General features: G+C 38.4%; 3 protein-coding genes across 4 annotated transcripts in view; 2 read left to right on the plus strand and 1 right to left on the minus strand.

The window, feature by feature from the left end:
• The window catches only part of cd2bp2 (CD2 (cytoplasmic tail) binding protein 2), a 4371-nt gene extending 2194 nt beyond the window's left edge, over window positions 1-2177 (minus strand). Inside the window, exons 1-4 of one of the 2 annotated variants that reach the window (XM_016539985.1) lie at window positions 1970-2047; window positions 1043-1115; window positions 773-905; window positions 400-557 (exon numbers count right to left, since the gene is read on the minus strand). In XM_016539985.1, coding sequence (XP_016395471.1) covers window positions 400-557; window positions 773-905; window positions 1043-1114 — 363 coding nt within the window. In that variant the 5' untranslated portion in view covers window position 1115; window positions 1970-2047. The other variant, XM_016539983.1, reaches the window with a different exon arrangement.
• Window positions 2178-2271: 94 nt separating this feature from the next.
• pheta2 (PH domain containing endocytic trafficking adaptor 2) lies at window positions 2272-6320 on the plus strand. Its single transcript, XM_016539986.1, has 4 exons — window positions 2272-2891; window positions 3229-3348; window positions 4489-4792; window positions 4886-6320. Exons 2-4 carry the CDS (start codon window positions 3268-3270, stop codon window positions 5347-5349), a joined length of 849 nt encoding a protein of 282 aa, XP_016395472.1. The 5' UTR covers window positions 2272-2891; window positions 3229-3267; the 3' UTR covers window positions 5350-6320.
• Window positions 6321-8841: 2521 nt separating this feature from the next.
• On the plus strand, window positions 8842-12787 carry mylpfa (myosin light chain, phosphorylatable, fast skeletal muscle a). The gene is made up of 7 exons (XM_016539987.1): window positions 8842-8939; window positions 9613-9708; window positions 10851-10926; window positions 11006-11110; window positions 11206-11284; window positions 11374-11422; window positions 11884-12787. Exons 1-7 carry the CDS (start codon window positions 8937-8939, stop codon window positions 11983-11985), a joined length of 510 nt encoding a protein of 169 aa, XP_016395473.1. The 5' UTR covers window positions 8842-8936; the 3' UTR covers window positions 11986-12787.
• Window positions 12788-13827: the final 1040 nt, after the last annotated feature.

The following is a 13827-nucleotide window of genomic DNA, read 5'->3' on the forward strand; positions in this document are numbered from 1 at the left end:
GATATTTTGTAAATTCCCTACCGTAAATATATCAAAACTTAATTTTTGATTAGTAATATGCATTGCTAAGAACTTCATTTGGACAACTTTAAAGGCATTTTTTTTTTTTCATTCATTCATTCGTTATTTAGTTTTTTTTGCACCCTCAGATTCCAGATTTTCAAATAGTTGTATCTATTTGTAAAAATATTGTCCTATCCTAACAAACCATACATCAATGGAAAGCTTATTTATTCCGTTTTCAGATGATGTATAAATCTCAATTTAAAAAAACTGACCCTTATGACTGGTTTTGTGCTCCAGGGTCTCTTAAAATAGGGTCTATTTCTTAAATATTTGAACTTCAAGCTTAAACTTAGATTATCAACTATTTCTCAAAATCCATGCAATAAAATGTACCCAGTCGATATTGTCCAGCCAGTTGTCTCTGATATCTTTCTCTTTGTTGACAAAATAGTTTCCCTCTGAATCAAAGTGTCCCTCCTGCATTTCCTCGACGAGATTAAAAGGGGTAATGCGTACACCCTCCTCATAGTCAATGGTTGCCATTTCCTGACCTGTAAACACAAAGAAAGTCTAAGATAAGTAATATTTTAAATTATGTAAATCATAAATAAAAAACAAGCAATCTAGTTTAAAATTACTTTGTCATTTCTCAGCCTTTTAAATAGCAGGCACTACAAATGTCTAGAGGAAGAGCCAAAAAAACATTCTGCAATGTGCATAACATTTATTTTATTATCTGCATGAGGCCAAATTATTATTCACAGACCTTCCACATCGTCACTGGCAAGGATGTCATATTTGCTGCTATTTTCTCCATCCTCTCCTTCATCTTCCTCATCACTGTCCAAAGAGTGTTTCTCCTTAAATCTGCATCCTGGGCCACTCACACCATCAACAATCTGGAAAAAGACATTGGATAGAGCAGAACAGAGCATGCGATTTCACAGAACAGCACAATCTATTACAACAGAATAACAATATGCATGGTGATGCAACAGAACGCTTTGACAACATTAAAGAGTTCTATGGAACCAACCTTCTTCTTCGGAACATCTTCCAAAGTAATCTCCCCATCTCCATCCTCAAATGTCACTTTCCTCTTCGACATGCTAAAAGAGGCATAAGACAGTTGACTACAGTTTTGTTGAGCGTGTATAGTGTTACTCATCTAGTATACACTGTCAAAGTTGGTTACACTTTATTTTGATAGTCCACTTTAAACATTCTACTAACTATGAGTAACTTTGCAACTACATGTCAACTAATTCTCATTCATTTGCAACTACATGTCTACTAACTCTCAGAGTAGACTGTTAGGTTAGGTTTAGGGTTAGTAGAATAAGTTGACATATACTTGCAAAGTTTCTCATAGTCAGTATGATGTATGTCGTGGACCCATCAAAATAAGATGTTAGAAGATATTAAGCAGACAGTCTACTAATACTCTAATGACTGCTAGTTGACATGTAGTTGCGAAGTTACTTACTGTTAGTAGAATGTCTAAAGTGGACTATCAAAATAAAGTGTTACCTGAAAGTTGTATACTCTTAGCATAACTCTGAGACTCCATAACAGATTGAATTCATGAAACCTGTGCATATGGAGTGGTTTAAGGTTTAAAGCTAATTAGCGAGACTTCGTATAAAACCAAACTAATAGCAGTTGACTAGAGGGCACATAACTGCATGCCTACACAGCATAAACTCCACCTAAAATTAGATATTAAAGAATTGGGCCTATACTTTATGCACATCTTCAAAACTGTGATAATATATAATAACCTAATACAAACAAAATTTGATAAAGTATCACATTTAATTGTTCAGTATTTACACCACTGCTGTGCAATGCGCGAGCTAATGCTGCGAGCGTGTGCGTACGGAGCGCGTAACTTACGTCAAAGTGTGCCAGCTAGCTAACGTATATAAAAACCGTATAGAAAATACACTTTAGCTCGACCTACACAGACGCTTAACAGACTGGTCAGATGTAAAAACAAAAAACAAAACAAAAACAAAATACAGATAAGGAATGAACCCATGGTAAAAGGTTTAGTTACCTGGATGTTATTCTCCCCGCTGCGCCATTCAAGCACGCTAAAACCGGAACAACGTCATTCGCGAGATTCTGTCCGACTCTCTATCGCCACCTGCAGGTGAACCGGATTAATGACACACACTGCGGTTAAAGCACTTCTGTGACCTGACGTCCATCACTTGATCTGCTCGGAAATTTTACAAAAACCTTCTGATTTACGTTTCCAAATGATTGTTCTGTTGTTTTCAGATGAGTGTCTGATGTTACAGTTAACACTGGCTTTTATGCTTTCTGGGAAAATCTCACTCTTTGGATAGAGAAAAACCTCTTTATTGTAATTATAATGCGTCTCTATGAAAACTAAATACAGAAAGGTGTATTTGAGAAGCAGAACAACTGTGCAAAAGCCAGCATTTGCAAACGCACTGTTCTGATATAATGTATCTAGTAAATATTTGATGACAGCCAGAATTAGAAACATGAATCGATAATATGCAGAGTATCTGTTTTTATTTATTCATAAGCGCTTACTTCCCTCGTTTTTTTTGTCTATAGATAAATTCATTAATAGCCTGTTTGTTGGGGCTGTGAAAGCGCACATGTCGCTGCTGTTTCATCATGAAGTCTAAAGAGAACAGGGCATCGGCTTTTGTTACCAGGAAGTGCGTCGCGTTATTTATATTTCAACACTTGCGAGACCGGCGTGAGGGCGCGCGCTGGTAATACGAAACTTATAATATCACTCTTTATACGATTCCCCGGGATTGAGGAGCTTGGCCTGAAGTGATGTTTTGCCACTAAGGTTGTATGGATATCCACGATAAATCAACGCAAAGACACTGACAAAAGTAAGTTGCTGCACCTGACAAACACTGAGCCGGTCTGGCAATGTTCCGGTCACAGTTCTATGCCACCGTTTCCTTGTTTATCCTTTTAAAAAGCGCATATAGCTGCTTCAAGGACACATACTATTTACGTGGCAACATATACTGTCTAGCACACTGACAGACACCGCGTGAACCGAATAGACAAGTTATTCACGTATGATTTCATACTTGCTTAGAATTAAATGCACGCGGGGTGTTTTTTTTTTGTTTTGTTTTTTAAAAAAAAAAAAAAAAATGAAAGAAATTGACGATGGCAAATTAGATTCATCCATGGGTTGTAATTTCTGTTCATGTAAAGCTCGCGCCAGGACACGGCTGCACGCCAGGTGGCGTTGTAATGAAGATCCATGAGAAGATTCTAACCCATTACCTGTCCTGCACTTCACCTGTCGATAAAGAGGGATATCTTTACAAAAAGGTAAGGACCTGAATGTGCCAATTTACCAAGATATAATCAAACTAATCTAGAATGCTAGTTTGAAAAGGCTGAATCTATCTAAGTCTCCTTTATTTGTATACTATACACTTTATACAATACAGATTGTGTCAAAGCAGCTTTACAGTGTTAAACAGGTAAATAGTGTGTCGATAAAGCGGGAAGACAATATAGTAAACAGTCCAGTTTTCAATTAAAGTCAGTTCATCATTGATTCAGTGATGTCATCGTACAGCTCAGCTCAGTTCAAATAGTATCTGAATCAAGCCGACAATATTGGCAGACATTAAGTGTCCCCAACTAAGCATGCCAAAGGACGACAGTGGCAAGGAACCAAAACTCTATCGGTGGCAGAAATGGAGAAAAAACTTGGGAGAAACCAGGCTCAGGCTCAGAAACGCAGTTCTCCTCTGACCAGTTTAAGAGTGTTGCGAGTGAAACTGCCTCGCATGTCAGATTTGTTTACCATGCAAGCCGGGTTTAGGAAAGTGAAGTACATTATATCTGAGACATCTTATCTTCTTCATGCTGCATTGCAGACTTTACCTTCAGGATCCTTGTATAGAGCTCTTTACGCAAAAAAAGAAAAAAAAGCAAACAGATTTATATTTTCATTTTTTGTTAAATATGCTATTTACATGCTCAAATCAAATAGGAAAATGTAGTTTTAGGTTACTGTACAATTTGAAATAAATGGTAAAAGTAATGATAATAGTGGCAAGCAGGACTATATGATTTGGTAATTAAATAGTTATTTTAAATGATTTCTAATAATAATCTGTTCAATTATCAATATTTCAGAACAAACCTAAAAATAAACCACCCTCTCTATCCCTAAATTATACCACGGGAGAAACAGGACTGTTACACTTATTTAATACACATACTTAAACTTATTAAAAGCATGCCATTGGCCTATTTCCTAATTAGTGACACTAATTCAGGTTCAGAATATATCAGTCCTTTTGCATTCCAAAAAAAAAAAAAAAAAATCACATCTCCAGCTTTCCTCTGTGCTGTAGACTCTGGAATAAGTTTCTCTCTCTTAAATGAATCATAATTGCAATGACTTCCTTGTCCTACCTGTGTTTCTCGATCTATTACCACATTTCTTTTCCGCAGAGAGAGAGGAACACCACTTACCTGCGCCGCTGGTTTGTGTTGAAGGGGAATCTGCTGTTTTACCAGGAGCGTCCAGGCGATCGTAACCTGTTGGGTGTGATTGTTCTGGAGGGCTGCCTAGTGCAGGCGTGTGAGACGGATGGTCAGTTCTGTTTCTCTTTGGTGTACACTGGACCAGGACTCCGCACGTATAGACTAGCCGCTGATGACCATCTCAGCCAGGAGAGCTGGATCGGTGCGCTGTTCTGCGCCAGTCACATCTACCTTTCCATGATTGTCAGCGACCTGGAGAGACGCTACGAAGGTGCGTTTATCTGTATGTGTTTTTTCTGTGTCTACTGGCTTGAAGACAATTAACATGTCTGATTGCATTTTTTTCATGCCCTCAACAAAACAGAAGCTAGAAGAGACAAAGGCCTTTGTGATTCCATCCAGACCTCAGCAGTAACTTCTACACCCAATAAGATAATGGCTTCCTGGAACTCAGGACAACCCTATTTCGTACATGGGACTTCCATAGTGCCCAGAGATGGGCGGAGCTACAGCACCAGTTCTGTACCACCTCCATCTATGCCGAACAGACCCGTCAGCTATAGTCTTCATGCCCCTCCTATTCAATTCAAGACTACCAATAAGCGATCTCCAAAGCTCTGGCCCAAAAGAAATGCACATGTCACACCCTTAAATGGTCCGGCACCATCTTATGGGGAGTGGCCCGTTGTGAACTTTGATCCTTTGGAAGAGTTTAGTAAACTGCACGAGTACTATGGAAATGAGATTAAGCAACTAAGAGCTGATTGGCTGAAGAAGAAGCGCAAGGAAGTGGCACACGTCGAGGAGGACCTCATTGATCTTGGCTAGAGCAGCATCTGATATATATGAATGCTTATATCACATCTATGCATTTGTTCATGTTGTCGTCTAAATAGTAAATCTTAATCTAAAACAATAGATTGATGAATGTATTAAGATGCAGTACTAGTAGAATCCTGCTGTCTTTTTAATTTTATGAAGGCCTGCAGATTAACACTGACTGACACTGGTCTTGTGGCTTTTTTTTTGATAAAACGTTTCTCATTTCCTCTCTGTGGTCTCTTAGCCTAGTTCCTTCTCGCTTGAACTGTCATAAAGTAGACCCAAACCGCCAGTAGCTTTACCCTCACTGTTAAACTAACTATGTGCAGACATTTACAATGGCAAAAGTTCATATTGGATCCAAAGTACTTCAGATACTGTCAAATGAGGTTTGATTAGAGACTACACGTTAGTTGTAGAGCTGTAAATGCATGATAATAATAATTCATATTTAATTTGTTACATCTTTTAAAATATGTACTGAGAGAGCCTAATCAATAATGTGATCTTGTGAAGTGACTGTTTAGTTCTGCCTTACAGAACGTGTTTCACACAGTTCAGGAGGTTTCGCAAACAAACTGAAATACACGCCCTTTATATTCTTCCTCTTTCACAACATCTCAATTCTTTGGGGATGTAGATGTGCCTTTTTTCTTTTAGTTTCTAGTATACTCAACACATTTGGAACGTTAAACACATTAGAAGCAGCAGTTCTTTATATTAGTCATATCAGTAAGCATCAAAATAAACTGTCAAGTTTGTATGCATTAAGCATTTCAGAGGTGCAGCTCTTTATACTGTAGGTCACCAGAGGGCACTGCACTTCACCAACAGTACTACTACTACCTTTATTCAGCCCTACTTCAGGCACAGGGGTCACTAGTTGCTTCACAACTGATGTTTGATTATTTAATGTTCTACATGTAATTATATTTGGATGATATCAGTAATGTTGGACATGTTTTTATTCACAGTTTCTATGACCACCATGCTCAATGCATTGTCTTAATTGAACATAGATCAATTTTGTTATAATGCATTTCATTTGATTCATTTTGATGATAATTTGTTTAGGGATACATTTGATTGTTTTATCTAGTATTTGTCCTCGAATGTAAATTATAATCAATTCTGTAAAAATAAGTTTCACTTAATGCTAAATTAATTTAATAAGTTACATTTTGAGTCTGTATTTCAGCCCTGCATATTGCACAGCATCAGTAAGAATATTTTTTAAATCAGTAGGGTTGTTTGGTTTATTCAATGTTAGTATCTATTTTATTGTATTTAATTCAACTTTTGTTGTGAACTATTATATTATTGTATCAATCAAATTCGAATAAAAGTCCTAATAAATTGTTCTGTTAAGATCTTGATGTTATTTTATTTATTTTAATGTGGACAGATTCATCTTTAAATGTTGTGAGCAGATGTAACACAAAAATTCCGTAAAGGTCGATATTGTGGTTAGTATAATGATTCATGAAATCACGTTATGAAATTTTATAGGGATTCTGTGACATACATCAGAGCTCTGACAACAAAAACCTAAAAATGCCTTAAGTGTTGGATGCAACATGATTTCAACCATGACATCTACGTTCTGCAGACTTCAGGTATGTCAAACCCCTACAGCGACGATGTGGCCTTTTTCACCTCATCCGGATTCCAGATGTCTCTGCTGTGATAAACAGCTTTGACGATACATGTCAGTAGATCACGTTACACGTAACATGTACTGTACGTATAGACATGTACACTTTGACAGTCCATAAACAAAACAAAGATGACTGACACAGTGGCCTACAGGCCACCCTGTGAAGATACTAGATCACAGATGTGTACACACAACCTGATCAGTCATCGGTCAGACATACTTGAAAAGGTTCTACAATGTACTTGTATTGTGTTTAAGAAAATCATTCTATTATGACATGAAATATCTCGTATCAAGGCCTACGCTTCCACTGACCCAGACTTTCCCTCCCCTCCCTGTTAATCTCTCTCATACACATTGAATGCTGTTCCACCATATATAGTTATAGGAGGGGTGTATTAATATAGCATATGCTATACTATATCTAATTTGAGAACCTGCCTAATCATTCAGCTGCTTTTTCAATGACTGCAAGAGTTATCAATGTAACCTTAACATTAAATCATTACTAATGATTACATTATTATGCATATATATTAGTTATTTACAGGAAATGCAAGAAAATAAAATGTACTGTATAAGCATTTTCTTTTACAGCTTATTATTACCCTTTTAAGCTTATTCATTACAACTTACATGACTTTCGGACTTTAACAGTCTCTCCATAAAAAATGCCACTCTATAAATAATTGCAGTTAAGCTATTCTATAGGAAAAAATTGCTGAAATGAACTATGAAAGATCTGGGCAAGATCTAGCCAGGGGAACAAAACACGTAAAGGACAGACTCACAAGGTATCGAATGAGCCTAAAGGAGGAAAGGAACGCAAAACAAACTGTGGCGTTGCTAGAAGTGGACGAGGAAGTGAATGATGGATTGAACAGAGAAGAAAAGGAGAGCTCAAGGAGCAGACAGGTTTGTTTTGCTATTTTGGTCACTCTCAGCTGTCCATTACCCCCCGCCTTTCCAAAAGAACCTGTATTAAGCCTCAGATTTCCCTTCATGTGTGTCCCATACCAACCCCTCACTGGGCTGCATTGTGCTGCTGATCATCTCAAACAGAAAGAAAAGACGATAATTATGTGCCCATACACAGAGCAGCTTCACAAACTGCACCTCACAGTGACTGCAGAGTGACCGAGCGAGGTCAAATAGCTCCAGGGGGAGAGAGGGTGCTGAATTTGGGCATGGCCATGTGGCGGGGTGAGGTGGGGGGACTTGGACCCAAATCTTATGGCATCACTATACTAGGAAAGGCATTAAAACCTATTTTTGATTGGGGCCGATTTGGAAAGAGGTGACAAGTGTTAAGATGTTACATCGGCCTCTTACATTTCAGATGGGGGCGTGTACGCATATGTGAACAAGATAATCATTGGCTCAAAAAAATCTCTGGATTTACATCAATCAGTATCTATTATTGCAACCTCCCCCATTCCAACCCCAGGATTCAGATGTAACACTGAAAACCAAATATTGATCCGCCACTAATCTAAACATAGGTGTGAGTCTGATTACAGCCTGATTACAGCCCATTCATTTCAAATTGCTTGAGTTATGCGATTGTGCAAAGCTCAAACAGGCCCTTACGTCTCCATGTCCTTATTAGTCTACGTGAGACACGCAGACTGCTGCCATCAGTATCAGATTCATCCCATTCCAAGACTCTAATAGCTATTTCTGAGCACTGTAAGATGATAGTGCATCCCACCCTGTGTTCCTTCATCGCTTTACCCCTACCTCATCTCTCTTGCCTTTCATAGTTTTCCCTGTCTCTATTTCTTCCCTCTGTCTTTCTCCCAAGCCACACTTAAGGTTGGATCTATAATTAGCAAGGGGCCTTCGGCAGTATATAAGCCCCCCAGGAACAAGTCACCACGCGGCTTCAGTCTTCACTTCTTGAGCTTCTTAGACTTCACACATACCGTCTCTCAGCATGGTGAGTAACCTGAACCTTAGATGTTACCTGGCCACACCATCTAGGTGAACACATAGGAACCAATGACATAATGTCTCAGCAGGGTTGAATGGAAGAGAGCTTGCATTCTGAATCAGCGTCTGATTCTTGGATAATTGAACTGTGGACTTATAATGCATTTAACAGGATATGATAAACTGGGCATTTTTTCTGAAGCTGTTCTTTCTGATCCTATGTTGTTGGAACTAGGACCAGCAGTTATAAACTACTAAACTGAGTGGTTTTGCTTTCACTTCCAATGACATATGGGATTTTTTTGTAATTTTCTGTAAGATGTTAAATTAAGAATATATAGAATATTGCAAGTTTTACCAGAAAGCATAATGTACGAATGTAAAGCTAATGAATTCAGTTTTATTAATCATTGAGGAGCGACCTATGTAAAGATCATTATTTTGATGTATATCGCATGTAAAAATGTATGTTTCATTAGAATGTGGCTGAACAGGGTTTTATGAACAATAAATATGTTAAAATGTCTTATGAATAAGTCTCGTGTCTCTAAGCTCTGTGTGGCATTGCAATGTCAATGCATGATTTTCTGTTTTCTGTCATTATGTATTATTGTCAACAACAGGAAATATGCACTATTCAGCTGTGCTGACTGTTAAAAAATATATATATTTCTTTCTAGTCACCCAAGAAGGCCAAGAGGAGGGCAGGAGGAGGAGAGGGTTCCTCCAACGTGTTCTCCATGTTTGAGCAGAGCCAGATTCAGGAGTATAAAGAGGTAAATATTTTTTCAGATCTTATAATTAATACAAGTAGACTCCATATTTTTAAGACATTATATATTGTAAATATGTTTAGTTACATTTTCACTTTTTTATATATTATCAAAGTCCAAATGAGACTTCTGGGGGTAAATGTTACCAGACATAGACCTTATCATAGATGTTGCTACTGAACTGGAATTCTAATTCTAATATGATCAAATTCTGTTATCAGGTTAAAACGTATTCGTATTAAGGCTTGTTTGATGGTCAGTACAGCAAATGGACTGAGTCAACAGACTGACATCATCTAGTCTTTTTGTGTTGTCTGCTAATATCCAAAAAAAGAAAAATGCCCCAGCCTTCCTCTTCTCTGCCCTCCCATCTGTCAGACACTCCTGAACTCCTGATCCCAATGGGATGGCAGCTGAGGATCATAGTGCATGCCAGAGGGACAGAAAGAAATCATGTGTAACATATGATGGACAAGATAAAAGAGAAGGGAAAGTGGAAATAAAACACAGTTAATGAGGATTATGTTTAAGGGCCCTTTGCAGGAAGGGAACATTAAATGCGTATTAGACTTCTGAATGGACCTTGAAATGACAAATAATACACAAAATAAATACCAGGGAAAAAAAAACAGATTTACTAGTAGTTGACTATACTTATGGCTGTTAGACATTGTGATTAATCTAAATTAATTTCATTATCTCAGACACCAAGTAAAAAAGTATGTATACGCACATGCTAAACGGGTGAGTTGACTGGAATTATCATCAGGCTAGTGTGCGACTGAGCTAAGTAAGGATGTGAAGTGGTTTGAATGGTTTATTAATAAATGATACAGCCTTCTCAAGTGTCTCTCCAGGAATGTCTGACATTTGGGATTGACTTAACACGTCTCCCAGATGGAAAGGAGGATCAGTGAGGGTCTCTGTGGGGGCCAGGTGGGAGTTAGCAGCTGCTGCTATTCAAGTCCCTTCTTGAGTTTCATGTGACTGAGAAGGACGTTTTACTACTGCCAGGGAAGAGAAAAAGCTACAAGGGGAAGATTTCTTGTTAAATCAACTCTTTAGTCATTGGTTTGCAGCTGTGAGCAGCCTCATTTTCCACCAACTCCTGTAACAATGTGCTTTTTTCTGTCCTGCATGCATAGGCTTTCACAATCATTGACCAGAACAGAGACGGCATCATCAGCAAAGACGACCTTAGGGACGTGTTGGCCTCAATGGGTGAGTTGTGTCTTGTGTCACTTGTGTCCTTTGTAAATATATCCATGAATGTGTGCTGACCATCACTGTCTCTCTGTAGGCCAGCTGAACGTGAAGAATGAGGAGCTAGAGGCCATGATCAAGGAAGCCAGCGGCCCAATAAACTTCACCGTTTTCCTCACCATGTTCGGAGAGAAGCTGAAGGGTATGTAAAAGTCCCTTTTACTGCCTGTTTTCCCTTTGGTTTTCCAATCATTGTTGTATTCAGTCAGTGTAACTCACTCTCCGTGTCTCTGAAAGGTGCTGACCCCGAAGACGTCATTGTGTCTGCCTTCAAGGTGCTGGACCCAGAGGCCACCGGCTTAATCAAGAAGCAATTGTAAGCCTATTAACTCACTCTTTATTTCAATGTGCCAAAAAAAATCTATGTTTCCATCTCTGACTGATATTCGTTCTCTCTCTTTCCAGCCTTGAGGAGCTTCTGACCACTCAGTGCGACAGGTTCTCCGCAGAGGAGGTGAGATCAGATCTTACTCTTCATAGTTTTACATCAGCATGAGATCTACTTTCTAAATACATGTTATTCATCTTTTTGTGAACGATTCATCCGTGCAAAAGTTTCACTTTTTTTTTTTGAGCTCGTAATTTTTTATCAGAATGTCATAACTCGACCTTACAGTGAAATTACAGACTTTTCCAATCATTTAGTCCATTTAAACTCTGCCCCTTTCTTACAATCAATCTCAAGCTCGCATTCAGATCTGCTTCCATCCAATCAACAACCGATGAACAGAATTAAGTCCCGCCCTACTTTTTTTTGTTCTTCAATTTTCCATTTCATTTGGATGTACGTCACAATGCATTAAAAAAAAAAAGATCTGTCGCTATTTCCGTTTCATTGCACCTTTAATATATTTTTCTGGATTAGATGTGATCTGATACTGATTAGATCCGAATTCTTTGTTCTTCATCCATTAGATGAAGAATCTGTGGGCCGCCTTCCCCCCAGATGTTGCTGGCAATGTTGACTACAAGAACATCTGCTACGTCATCACACACGGAGAGGAGAAGGAGGAGTAAACGGTCGTGGAGACAAGACAGAAAAGGAAGAGATGAACGTGCATCCCTCACTGCTTAACTCTCCCAGTCTGTTCTCTGTCCTCCTCTTACTTTGTGCTTCTTCCTCCCTTTCTTCCTTTCCATCATCTTTGTTACTCTCTAGCACTTACTCTCTCCATCTCTCCAAAGACTTGTCTCGCTGAGGCTGAATTGGGAGGGTGGAGAGGCTCATGACCACGGTGTCTGTCAAGTGGGGTTATGGGATTGTTTTCAATAAAATGAACATCATTTCTGTATCTCTCACACTCTCTCTTTCTCACTCATTACCCACGACCACCTCTCATGCATTAAAGTTGCTGCATCTTCTGCTGCTGTCTTGAGGGTTGAAGGCATCTATAGCTTTTGGCTGAAATCTCTCTCTAGATAAACGTGGAAGAGTGCTCATTCTAAGGGAAAAAGGGGCAAGAGGGATTGATCTCACTCTATAATAGAGGAACCAGTCATCATTCTTGTTCTTTCCCTTGATAGTTGACTAGAAAAGAAAGCGAAAATGAGGGTTTTGTACCGAGAGAGCTTGGCCTCCTAAAAGTGTTGCCAAGCTTATCATGGAGGGAGTGAGAGAGACAGACCATCCAAGGAAGAGAGGAGAGCGGGGACTGAAAGAAAACATATCCTCTTCACTCCCTCTCTCCCCTCTTCACTATTTCTCGGTCCATGTTTTGTTTTTTGTTTTTTCTACCCTTTTGCTTTCTGCATCTGGGCCTGCTTTGCTCTGTCAGAAACTCTTCTGTAACCAATAAAAAGACACAAACTGTGAATAAAACATCTTTTTGTAATGCTGTGTCTGCTGGCTGTGTGTGATAGGCAGGATGAAACTGTCTCTTCTGTAATTACAGAGCATTGAGATGGTAATATAAGTTAGATTACATAAGACTGCAGAGGTCTATGATGCAGTAAATCACAAGGGTGACCAGCAGTATATGAGAACATACTGAGAACATGCTATCTGCTGGACAATGATAGTATTACAACTGCAATAATAGCATATCTGCTCCGTCACAATTGCTTCCACATCAGTCCAAAAGGTTTTTAATATTTTCAACATTAATTGCTCGTCTTCTAATTATTAATAGAGAAAAATGTTCACATTTGACCAAAAAAAGAGGCTTGTTTAAAACTGTGAATTTCTGATTTAACATTTAATCCAATACAATTGTTTTTATACATTTATTAACTATTTATAAAAGCCCAAACTAAACGTCAAGTTGATGTAGATATTAAAGGTCTAAAACCAAAAACTGATTTGCTCTATTACGCTATCTAGTATATTTATTTATTGGTTTCGTGTTGTGATGCACAATCAAACAGACAACATAGCAAAATAAAGCAAGGTCATACAAGACCACCTGTCAGGGTTTATCGCTTACCTTCATTTGGCCGAAACAAATTCGACATTCTTCTATAAATCTCCTCGTTACATAGAGAAAGAAAAAAATACGAGTTTTAAATGATGATAGAATATCATGTTTCCAAAAGTAAACTAGAAATTATCAAGAGGTAATAGGACTTACCTCAAGAATTCGCGCGCTTCTGCAGTCAGTGCGATGCGAGCAAGATTAGGCTCATTTCCACGTAAGGTGCATTCATAAGGAATTTTAATAAACGTTTCATTTAACACCCCTAGTTAGCTGAGGGATATCCAAGCACATGACGCATGAATCACATAGACCGGACATAACCCAAAACATCACAATTTTGTCGAAAGGTGACTAACGTTAATTTACTGTATCACGATAGTTCCATGACACGTAAAAAATCTGTTAATTACATTAGCAAAAAGAAACCCACTCTTGAGAGATTTTA

Source organism: Sinocyclocheilus rhinocerous, unplaced genomic scaffold (genome assembly GCF_001515625.1).
Source record: "Sinocyclocheilus rhinocerous isolate Xijiao unplaced genomic scaffold, SAMN03320098_v1.1 scaffold697, whole genome shotgun sequence".
NCBI classification, from domain to species: Eukaryota; Metazoa; Chordata; class Actinopteri; order Cypriniformes; family Cyprinidae; genus Sinocyclocheilus; species Sinocyclocheilus rhinocerous.

Excerpts from the sequence above, each read along its gene's own strand:
- pheta2 (XM_016539986.1), top strand. The coding sequence starts at position 3,268 with ATGAAGATCCATGAGAAGATTCTAACCCATTACCTGTCCTGCACTTCA. Across the intron at positions 3,349-4,488 it reads AGGGATATCTTTACAAAAAG|AGAGAGAGGAACACCACTTA; the intron begins GTAAGGACCTGA and ends TCTTTTCCGCAG. Across the intron at positions 4,793-4,885 it reads CCTGGAGAGACGCTACGAAG|AAGCTAGAAGAGACAAAGGC; the intron begins GTGCGTTTATCT and ends TCAACAAAACAG.
- mylpfa (XM_016539987.1), top strand. Across the intron at positions 9,709-10,850 it reads AGATTCAGGAGTATAAAGAG|GCTTTCACAATCATTGACCA; the intron begins GTAAATATTTTT and ends CTGCATGCATAG. Across the intron at positions 11,285-11,373 it reads GGCTTAATCAAGAAGCAATT|CCTTGAGGAGCTTCTGACCA; the intron begins GTAAGCCTATTA and ends CTCTCTTTCCAG.